The following is a 12,032-nucleotide window of genomic DNA, read 5'->3' on the forward strand; positions in this document are numbered from 1 at the left end:
CATCACCTCTAGTAGAAACTAAACCCCTTTAAAAAATGATGGAATGTTCGTGAAAGGAGCCCGCTCTCGCCATACACTATCCAAGTTATTGGCCAGCTTTTCCCAAATACTATTCTTGCCGGAAGAGATGGTTATCAGACGAGAGTGGGTTTTTGTTTATCGCAAGAGTGTTTCGATTGGTTGAATATGGAAGAACCCCGAAATCTTTTCCAGTCTTCTCTCGGTTAATGCGAGGCGAGCGTTTTCATCGAAGGTGAAGCGAAAATGGCAAATATTCAAGTTTTCACGTTTCTTCGCTGTGAGCTATCAGGAAAATGAAGGCTTGTTATTGATGATTTGACTGAGAACAACCTGGGTCGATATGGAGGCCGACGAAGAAAAGAACGACGTGGTCTATTCAAGCGGCGATGAAGGTGGAACCACAGTAATGTCGGAGAGGGTGTCAAACCTTGCCAACAGTATTTACAGCGAGTTTGAGCGAATGATACAGAAATATGATCAGGATGTTGTTTCCGGACTTATGCCTCTTATGGTATCAGTATTAGAACAACTCGATAGCGCCTATGGAGACAACAACGAGCAGTTAGTAGAGCTTGAAATCCTTAGTGATGATAATGAACAACTTATTACACAATATGAGAGAGAGAAGCAACTTCGAAAGCTTGCTGAAAATGTAAGTGAAATAAACCTTATTCCTTTGTGAATCAACTATGATGATTAAAATTTAGTACTTCGGTAACTTGCGTAAATGATAAATGTACCATGTGTATGCAGGTAGCATGATAATTTCCTGCTATTTTCCTGTCTAGTGGTTTCTTAGTTTGTATATTCAAAGGGCAGTTTTTCAATTTGAACAAGAGCGTTTAGCACGTTCTGGAATTAAAACTATTTTCCTCCGTAGTTTTTAGTATTTAGGACGTCAAGCGATGTTCTTACCCGAGCTTCGACGCTTTTGTTTTCCAGTTGAAGTCAGAAAGGCGTTGTCCTTTTGTCAAGATTTTCTGTGATTTCAAGGCTTTGGGAATTAAGAGTTCTCCGTTTTCAAATAGTACTTAGCCATGAATTAAATATTGTTTTTTAATAACATTACATTTTTTCCTCGCAAACATTCACTCTGTGATATTTTTCTCGAGATTGAATTCTGATGGATGGTCATGTATCATTTTTAGATTTCTTTACACCTTCTCCAATAAATGAAAAAGGAAAAAAAAATATACGATGCTAATAATAATATTTAAGTGCGTCAATTTGTTACAACAGAGGACATCTTCTGCTATCCAATATACTTACCCTACATTATTGAAACTGTTTAGTTGAATAATTTGCAAGTGCACAAAATTGAATTAGGAAAAAAAAAACTGGAGTTAATGAATGGGTGTTTTCTGTTTGCAAACACCAATGTCCAATTTCTTGTGAAATTGCAATATGCCTTCTCTCAAACAAAAGTTCATTTTTTTCATCAGCCAGTGAACTTCTGGTTGTCATGTTCTTCTTGTTCTCCCTGAATGAACCGACTATACAATGTTATCCCCCAAAAATAATGTAAATATATTTATATATATGTGACAAAACTCAGGAAACATATAATCTACAGCGTAGGGACACATTCCATGGTAGACCATTGTCCTTCTTTTACGAATCCCACATTTGAAGCCTTCTAAGGTTTCAGATTGGCGATGGGCTAGTTGGGTTATGGAAGGGAAGGACATTGTAAGCTGCCAAAGTTTTTCAGCTAACCTTGGAAGACACCCTATGTCAACAGTCCAGACATTATTGTTTCTCTCTCCCATGACACAGTCTATTGCATTTCCCTTACTTTTCACTCCCATTCTTTCTTGTCTCTAAACAGCTCCTTTAGGGAAGGGCGGGGGGATTGTGGCTCTTAATTACAGAAAGACAATGGTTGCTAAGGAAGCTTTTTAGCCAAAGAGTCCTACAAAAAAGTTGCATGGATGGTTCTTGCAGTAACTTTTCCCATCAAAATATCAGAAGGCGCATGCGCAACTAGACCCACTCTTCTGTTGTGCATTTCAGTGAAAAACAGGAAAAAGTTCTCAGGAAACAAAAGGAGGAGTTTTTTTTTACTGGAGGGGAACAGTCCCTTTATTTCGTAAACTGTAACATGGAATTTCTATTTGGACGAAAAATGGAACTGATATTTTGAAAAGTGTATCAAAGGAGGGCCTTATGAGGTTGTTATTTTTTGAGAAATAAGTTTTTTTTAAAATCTGTGCTACAGATTTTGTGTTAGAATGTTCTCATACTGACGCGCATCTTGTTCTCCCAATCCCAGTCAAAGCTGTTGCCTAACAGGAGCCCGGTAGCCTGGGGCTCCCAAAGAATAGCTCTGGGCGCCTTAATTTTTCACAACAACACCTTTCACTTCATATGTTGGGCTCCTAAGTTCTCAGCGTTTAGCTCTGAGGGCCCCTTTAAAATTTTCTTTGGCAGCAGCCTTGCCAGTGCAACTCTGTCCTGTTTATTATTACCTTTCCTTATTCCCATCTTTGTTCATTTCAGTGTATTGTCTTGTCTTCTTACATACTGTGATCCAGCCAGTTTCTCACATCCTGCCAGCAGGGTTTGTACTCTCTTGGTGTATTAGTCCTCTCATTTTCTTCCTTGGATCTGTGTTGCTCTTCTGCCAATCATAGTGGTCCTTCTCATATCCTGATCTGGCTCTTTACATTCTTATCCTTAGAGCTTTCTGTCTTTTTCCTTCGTTGCCCTTTTTTGATGGTGTTTTTCAGCCATTTCCACACCACCTTTCAATCTGTGTATTCTTAATTGCTGATCATTATGCTCTCTTCATTGAATTCAACTTGTTCATTTACTTTTCTTAAGGTCTTTCCTCAGAAAAAAAGTTGTCGAATGATTTTATTGAAACCCTCCCTAGTTCCCTGATTGTTCCCTACTAATCCCTGCTTGAAGAACTACTGTATGATAAAAAAGACAAGTCACCTTGCTTGCTTAAGAGATATAATGGGCCAATCTTACCCCATTGATGCCTGTACTGATACTAATCATGCACGTATTTCATCGGCTCAGAGTACATTTTGCTGTAGCTAAACGAGAGGGTTTTTAAAGTAACACTTGAAAAAACATCTGATAGGTAGAACGTTTAGAGCATACATGTATGGAACATTGTCTTGTATAGTTTATGGAAAAATCACTCAACTTAAAACAACATCGACTCAAAACGTTTCTAGAGTCGTTGTTTTCAAAATTTACATCCCTAGGTAAGAGGCCATGTATATGTTTTTAGCTACATCTTTTTTTCCTTCTGATAACTTTTTAAAATTTTTTTTGGATTTAAAGGGGATAATTTGTAAACCAATATTATGTAAATTATAAAAAATATAGGTCACCATTCGCATTTAAGAGTAAAACGCCATCAAGCCTGTCTATTTTGATTATCATAGATCGAAACAACACAACTTGCCATGTTCTTGGAATGCGTGCTTGTTCGCAAAGAATTATGGGTCATTCACAAGTTCTCTCACACTTTTGAGAACTGTTTCAGCATGTACGATCAACTTACATCATATTTACAATGTTGCAAATTTGATCCAATTTATAAATATTGACACACCATATGCCCAGTACAGGATGTGCAGTGCAATACTTCAAGGAATCACCTTAATGCTTCTGAACTTCTGCTTCTCTTTTGATTGATGTTTGTTCCTTGCATTATTCATTTTTCCATGACGTTCTAATCCATTTGTTTGCTGACGTTGACATATAACATGCTACCCTCACTTTTGTTTTGTCACAAACCTCCTTGAAGCTCTTCAATCCCTTTCTGTCTATTCTCTTTTGGAAAATGATCTCTCATCACTTGCCTGCTTTCCTCAGTACACTTTTCACAATCATATCAAGTTCTTCTATATCATCTTTTCTCATCCTACATTGTACACACATTCATTCTATTTCCAGCAACAGGTACATGTATGACCCAACAATAATATTATAATAATATTTACTGCTTTCACCTGATTCCCATTGTTCGAGTTCATCCCAACCAATATTGTTCCAATCTTCTCCTTATCTGCGTTTTCACTCTCTTCATCACCTTTTTCACTTTGATTTTGTCAGCTTGCTCACATCTTAGGTATTTTTGCAAGTCGTTCTGTTCTTGGTCTAAAGCCACCATCTTCTCCTTTCACCATCTTTCCATCTTTGAACACTATCTCTGCTCATTTGTTTACTCTGTAGTATGTTCCTGTATCCATAAAATTGTACTTTCTTTCTCTATTATTTCGTTTCTGATTTCAAGCTTTTGGTGGTTTTCTTTGTAACCGTTTAAATTGTCAATGAATAGACTTTGTTTTGTTTTCGAGTCTTGTTCTCCGGCTTGTACCATTTTGTATCCATCTGTCAATTCCAGCACCATTGTGACTGGCACCTCACTTAATTAAGCAGAACCCAATTACTGGAGAGTAACTGCCACCCTGTAGGATTCCTCTGGATATGTTGATTTATCTTCTAACTTTCACCTTTGCACTATCTGTTACTTCCAGTCTGTTTTTCCATCCTTTTGTCAGCTTGCTCATCACCTTCATTACTTTCTCTGGAATTCCCATCTATCCTTACACTCTGACCACCAGTCCTGTCCGACCATGTCATATTGTTGTTGTTTTCGTTATTATTAGAGCGGTTTTCAATTGAGTGTCGAAAGTAATTAGTGAATTGCTTTGGTTTATGATTACTTCACTCAGTGATTGGTTCAAAGTTCTCACGCCACTTTTTCAACCAATCAGAAGTGAAACCAAAACCAATCGTGGCTTGCACGTGCACATCTTCCCGTGCTTTGTGTTGGCTACGCGCAATTATTTTGAGTTTTGATACACATGTAGGTTTACCCGATTGTCTCCATCTTTTTTCATTGGCCAAAGTTATTACTTTGGTTTTGGTTTTACGAAACTCAATTGAAACTCGTTCTAGTACTATTATTGTTATTATTATTATTATTGTATTAGACGTGAATAATAATATGCAAATGTGCAAAGTTTGGGTGCATACACAACATACATTATATCACAACAAGTTCACACAATACTCTCTCATTGGGTTGAAAGTTATGCAAACATATGGTAGCTTGGGTCTGGTTTTTTTTAACTGTAATGTATTGCTCTGTTGGGCACTTCTTACATGTATTTTCTGAAATTTCAAACCAGAATTTTTGTTGAATGGAAAGCGCCCCTTATAACAATAACTTTATTTAGCAGTGGGGCACTGATTGGGGACATTGTACAGAAACCTAATATTTATCAACTCATATGAAATTGTAGGTTGGTTTCTGCGGAGAGGAGAAAACCAGAACATCCGCAAAGAAACCTCTTAGAGCAAAGTAGAAGAACCAACAAACTCAACCCACATGTGAAACCAAGTCTAGGAATCAAGCCTTAGCCACATTGGCGGGAGGCAAGTTCTCTCACCGCTGCGTCCTCCCTTCTCCCAAAAATGATAACAAGTACATGTAGTCTAGTAATAGTTACCTTATACATAATAATTATATATACAGAAATGTTGTCACAAAAATGTTATTGTAATTCCATCTCTCCCAAATTTTTATTTTATGATTTTTGTTTTACTGTGTTATGAATTTCAGAAATACCTTGAGATTGAAGATCAGATCGAGGTTGAAAAAAGGGAAACCCAAAGGCAAATTGACAGGTTGGAGCATGAGAACAAAAGTTTGGAGGGACGCATTAAAAGTTATCAGGATCACAGTGAGTGCTGCATATGTACTTTTCTTCAGGTTTATAATAGAGTTCTTTCATATGTGATCGACAATAACTGGGCCAAACATAATGTCATTTAGTTTCAAGAATGAATGGGAGACACATGTATAGTATGGTGTGCACACAGATATCCAACCAAGCTTCCCAGTGGTTAGTCTCCAAGGGTACCTTCCTTAGGGGGTCTGCACACAAAATTGCCTAATGATCCCTCTTATCAACTCCACCCACAAGAGAACTGTAAAACTTCTGTAAAAACACCCAGTCTGTCACATAGTCATCCATGGTCTTGTACTCATCATGGTTGCGGCCTTTGAATTTTAATAAGGAGATACTGAGTGCGAAACCTACTTGGGATGTCTTCTCTGAAAATCATCTTTACCATTGGCATAGAAATATTACATATGTGCAGGAAAATCTAGTGAACCAATAATTACAGTGTACATGTAGTTATTGTTTTGTTTATTCAAGGTGGTTGTCATTCTTTCACGGACTATCAGTCAGTAGATTTCATGTACCAGTAATTACTTTATGAAAAGTTGTACCATTGTATAACTAATATTGTTGATTATTATAATTGGTTGTTATGCTTTTACACCTTATAAGTCTATACTACTTTAGGATAGTTTAGTTTTGTTTGTGCCTTGTGTTTTAATGAACTGAGTTTGATTTTCTGGTTTTAGTTGAAAGACAGGATGAAAGGTTAACAGATATGAAGCGTGAGTACCATACCCTTCATGAAAGGCATTCAGAGGTGTGTCTCTTGTATAATTTTACATTTTCATGAGATTATTTAGCTACATATGGGCATATTGTGAGCTTTGATTTCTCTCAGTGGAGAGAAACATTGGAAAACACATAATAATAAGTAGTGAGCTGAAACCACTTTTATTCACAGAACAGACCTTCCATTGCTGGATGTGAATGGAATAAATAATTGTCTTTGTTATGTGGTAGAAAGCAGATCAGCCTTAAATGTATATTATTTTAACCCTTTGACGTCCAAACTGGCCTAAACCGGGCCGGCTTAGTATTTTACTCTGTCTAATGCCAGATGATTTTACTCGCCAATTGGGAACCCCCGGGAGTCAATGGGTTAATCATCCACTGTCCCCATTAACTCTTTTGACAGGGCAATGGATTTTCCTTGCATCATAATGACAATGTTTTAAACTACTCATTTGGTTTACATGTTTCTTTGATTGCTTTTATCCACAAAAGATTCTCCACCAACACATGGAGAGGTTACAAAGAGATGAGAAGAGAGTTCCTGGGACACCATTAGATGGAACACCAAATAAAACACATTTTAGGTGATGTGTTTAGTAATAAGTATCTTATCTAACAGTTGTTACATGTATTTTAGATACCCCTATTTTCTTACTAGATAATCAGTGCCAAGATTTCTTTTGGTACTTGAACAGGAAATTGGAATTAAAACATTAAGATAAGAATAACTTGTGAGACATAAAAACTGAGCTGCCCAACTAGGATGAACTGTGCTGTACATCAACTTATCCATGAACCAGAGTCTTTGGCAAGTTCTTGCTCATACCAACTTCCTGTTCGCAGTATGCTTACTTTTGGTATTAAAGAGTCACAAACATGTGCAATTGAGATATTCCAAAGGATCTTTTTGGTAAAAGAAGGCTGCTGTCAAAATATAAACTTGTAAACTTGCTTGTTGGTGATACCTTGGTTGGTTTCTAGGTGACTTATTTTCCAAATTGATGGCACCACATAAAGGCCGTTTACCTTGCCCAATTAAAAAGTGCCAGTAGTTGATGCTGATTGGTAACATTTGAGCCTCCCAAGTCAATGGTTGTGGTCTGGACTACCACAAACACTTGATTTCTTGTTTGCAAGTACAGAAGTTTAGAATATTTGAAATTACAAAATAAATTGATTTAAATTATTTACAAAGGTAAACTTAAGAAGCCAAGTCAATGTTGAATAATAATAACATCTTTAAGAGGTTAATGTTTCATTATTGATTTGATTTATTGATGATTGCCCCTATTCATGCCCCTAATTAGATGCACATGGATTTCAATAAGCGTCACAAAGTGTCCCCAAGTTCAACATCACTCATGTCTCGGAATACAGACAATTTATGTCCCCCAAATGCTGCCCCTTGAGGTTACAGTAGAACTTCATGGGTGAAAATTTTGTGATTTTTTTGCTTGTCTCATAGTAATCAATGATACTACATTAATTTAAAGAAGAAATACTCCAAAATGTTAAAAAAAAAAAAAAACGTGAGTTGCTAAGGAAACATATTTTTGATGGATCTTTCTCAGTCAGCAAAGGCAGGAAAAACCAATTAGAAACTGTTAATGCAAGGAATTTGGTCACATTTTCCACGGAAAATTAACCATAGTCTTGAATTTCAAGTTGTGTTGTTTTTCACACATTCCCTGGGAATGACTTTTCCTGGGAAAGGATAAACAAGAAAAGAGTCCACAGTAAAACCTAAAAAGAAGTGCAGCCATAAATGAAGAAGTAATAATAACATTTTGCCGCTCGTCCCAAGGAACTTTGCAGGACATCTCTTGTGTTCTCAGGGCTGTTGTAATCTAGGGTTTTTGCGCGTTGACAGGTGGGGGATCAAAAGGTGTGAAAAGTTTGTAACACTTTGGAAGCGAAACAAAACCTAGTTCGTTTTTATACAAGTGGATCCTTTTCAAGCTAATTGATAGAGTATGAAAATCCAACAGTTTTTCTTGAAATTTGGCCTGAGGACTCCCAAGATACCAACATAAAATCCTGTGTGAGGGATTTCTGTTTTTTTTTTTTTTTTTTAATTGAACTCCCACAATGGCCTTTGACTTAACCTTTATCGGTAACTTTTTGATAGGCATATTTGAAGCGAAATTTTCTAAGGAAACAATCGGATTATCAAAAAAGCCTTTCATGCTTTTGCCAAAAAAACGCCTTGCGAATGATGTCATACAGAAGGCTTCCCTTTGCATTACTATTCAATACCCGAGAAAATTGTGATCAGAGAGACATCAGTCACTCAAGGTTCTTGGACCCTACTCTTTTTTCGATTAGATAAATTGAAAAAGAATATATATATTTACCGGAAAGTGCATTGCGTAGTCTTTCAATTATTGATGTATAGTTTATGGCTGTTGCGCCTAACAAAGCACCTTTAAAACAAGTATTTGCAAAGGACACCTGTGAAAGTCTACCGTAACTTTAAGTAAGAATAAACAGCTGCATTTACCCTAAGCTAAAACGAATGCTAACCTTTACTGTTAACTTATTGTTGAAAATAGGTAGCAAAGGATTGGACTTAAAGGGACACTTCCTGTTGGATGCCAAAATTGGGTGTGCATCTAATTAATTAGGCACATTTCTGGACATCCGTTGCCCCAACAGGAGATGAACCCTCCCATTGCTAATTCAATGTTTTACTACTGAGCTATAGGAGACTCGTGGGAGCCAGGGTTCTCATTAAAAATTTTAGCAGCTGTTGCCGTGCTTTTTTTCAGTTGTAACACTGCAACTGATTGACAAACTGATCTACTTGATGGGGACAATTTTATAGCTGTAATGCTTACAAGTGACACCCATTACAGGTGTCACATTATTGTGGTGAAGAATAACTAATATTAGCATAAACTAAAACAGTGTATAGCGTTCAATTTTGTACTAATATATTATCTCACTGTTTTAGTGTATAGTAAAACAACTATTCACCTCAGTGTCAGTGGCTAGTGGTGAATATTTACCTTGCCACTTTGCGGCTTGGTAAATATCCACCACTAGCCACCTCCACTTGGTGAATAGTTGTTAAATATTATCTAATAATATGTTGATTAAAAAGACAAATGCAACTAGATTCATTTTGACAACGTTTCGACGTTGTCCAATGTCATCGTCAGGCAATGAATTTTAATCGGATGAAGCATAAACTTATAGTACGAGAACAACAGAACAATATATACAATAGTACGCTAACAATAATGTGAATTCTAAGGAAATAGTTTTGCCCTGACAGAGTCTGACTGCCACATTAAGTGATGGTTTCAATCTTTGATGTAGAACATCTCATGAATTAAGTAGTCAAATTTCGATGCGCATTTCTTTTATGACACTAAAACTCGCCGCTGGGGGTGCTGTTGTTTGGCCATGATCTGCTAGGGCGATGCCTCCCGATAACTGAGTATCTGTGTTCCTCAATTCGTTGAATCGAAATTTGCGCATCAAAATTTGACTGCTTATTTCATGAGATGTTTCTACATCAAAGAAGTGAAACCATCACTATGTGCAGTCAGACTCTCTCAGGGCAAAACTATTTTCTTAGAATTCACATTTATTGTTAGCTTACTACTGTATATATTGTTCTGTTGTTCTTGTACTATAAGTTATGCTTCATCCGATTTAAAATTCATTGCCTGACGATGACATCTGACGATGTCGAAACATTGTCAAAATGAATCTAGTTGCGTTTGTCTTTTTAATCAATTTTATTACAAGAATAATGTTGTTTTAATAAAGTATTTTTCATGCACAGGAAAATCTCTTACCTATCCCCTCCCTGAAAAAAAACAATACTGGTAATTGATTGCATAGGGAAATCTTCACCGCAAGGTCATACTCAAGAATGAATAGTAAAATAATTAGGAACTTATGGTTCCATTAAGATTGCTTTTTTGTGTTTTAGCAGACCAAGAACAACTTCATCAGATTCTCCAAGATCCCCTTTGGACACTCCTGCAAACTCAGTAGGGGAATTGGTACCCCCTGGTACCTCCCCATTGGCACCTAAGAGTCCTGACACAGAGATGCCCCCATTCCCACTTCGAGTGGAGGGCAATGAGATGTCACTTGAGGAAGAAAACTTGCAAATGCAGCTAAAAAAGGTATTAATTGAAAATATTCCCTCTCTGCATTTCTCCTCTGAACTCAATTGTGGGGCTTAATCTATAGAGTTTTTGCATCAGTTGTTGTTTTTTTTATAATAATATTATTTGTGAATGCATGACCACTATTTGCAATTTTGGGTGGTGGCATGGGGAAGCAGTTGTGGTGCAATGTGATGGATTTTGGATATGGTTGCACCAATTCAAATCATGCCGTAGTTATAATTTTGGGGAGTGTTTCTTGACAGTCCCAAACTTTTGGGGAGTATATCAGAACACATAAAACGCTTTGTTTGACAACTTAAAATCGGGGGTCCATGAATAGATCAAACAACTATCTGCAACGTTGAGCATGTGGGCTCTTGCACAACCTCTGGGTTGTCCCCACAGCCCTAGTACATAAAAACTGCTGGCCAACAGTGCCTTGATTTTGACTTTTCCTAAAATTTCATTTAGCCACATTAAAATAAAATGTTCAAAATAGCAGATTTTACATGTAGTTTTACGAATAGTGTTTCAAGGCATTTCGGAAACAGGCCCCTGATTGGTTTACCCTCCAGAACTTTACCATACCTAGTAAAAATTCAACTAGTTGTGTCATGCCAGTTGGTGTCCTGTTGTTTCTTAGTCATGGTTATTATTAATTAAATAAAGTGCCCATCTTGGTAGTCCGGTGCACTTTCGGACTAGACGATTCATCAACCTGCTCTGTCTCTTTTTCATCCCATGCGTATCAACTTTGGTGTTTTTAAGTTGTTACATTTGTACAGTTTTTCAATGTGATTCTACAAAACACCCACATTCATCTGTAGTGTAAAATGTTCCTCTTGATAGTTCAGCATAAGACCCTTGCCTTCAAATAGGTTGGGTCCTCATGCTTTCAATATTATTGATATTGCAGGAAAGGTACTGAAAAGACGGTATCTAAAGAAAATTTTCCTTCTGCTCAAAACAATCAAACAATGGCTGGACAAATTCATTCTGTTGATAGTGACTTAGCAGGAAACTCAATCACTGATAATGTGGATAGGAGCAGTGTTGATGTTGTGAGGAAAGGCTCTAACTTAAGAACTGCAAGCTCATCACACAGTGTAGACTCTGGTTCATGTAATATTACGGATGTTGATAAGATGCCAATCATGACGGTGACAGATGTTGAACAAGTGATTGGCAGGGAGGCCCATACTTCACCTGGTGGAGGATTTGTTCACCTCAGTAATGATGCAGAAGCCATCCTAGAATCAACACCTGAGCTAAAGGCTAAAGTGTCAACATCCCCAGTGGATGTTATCAGGCGAAGTGGATCAAGCCAAGCCGAGCGACCTGTTTCACTGTAGCCTTGGAGGACATTGCCAGAAGGTTGTGAGTGGCCCACTCACTATTTGCGAAGCTGTCCATCTTAGAGCGGAACAGTATTGGT

At 37.3% G+C, this 12,032-nt stretch overlaps 1 protein-coding gene across 1 annotated transcript; it reads left to right on the forward strand.

The window, feature by feature from the left end:
- Positions 1 to 236: 236 nt before the first annotated feature.
- On the forward strand, positions 237 to 11,949 carry LOC138050104 (C-Jun-amino-terminal kinase-interacting protein 4-like). The gene is made up of 7 exons (XM_068896577.1): positions 237 to 673; positions 5,612 to 5,732; positions 6,425 to 6,495; positions 6,963 to 7,054; positions 10,414 to 10,612; positions 11,514 to 11,518; positions 11,604 to 11,949. Exons 1-7 carry the CDS (start codon positions 362 to 364, stop codon positions 11,947 to 11,949), a joined length of 1,146 nt encoding a protein of 381 aa, XP_068752678.1. The 5' UTR covers positions 237 to 361.
- Positions 11,950 to 12,032: the final 83 nt, after the last annotated feature.

This window comes from Montipora capricornis, chromosome 5 (assembly GCF_036669925.1).
Source record: "Montipora capricornis isolate CH-2021 chromosome 5, ASM3666992v2, whole genome shotgun sequence".
NCBI classification, from domain to species: Eukaryota; Metazoa; Cnidaria; class Anthozoa; order Scleractinia; family Acroporidae; genus Montipora; species Montipora capricornis.

Bases quoted from the DNA above. Each gene is read 5' to 3' on its own strand.
- LOC138050104 (XM_068896577.1), top strand. From the start codon at position 362: ATGGAGGCCGACGAAGAAAAGAACGACGTGGTCTATTCAAGCGGCGAT. The intron at 674-5,611 runs GTAAGTGAAATA...TATGAATTTCAG, and splicing joins TTCGAAAGCTTGCTGAAAAT to AAATACCTTGAGATTGAAGA. The intron at 6,496-6,962 runs GTGTGTCTCTTG...TATCCACAAAAG, and splicing joins TTCATGAAAGGCATTCAGAG to ATTCTCCACCAACACATGGA.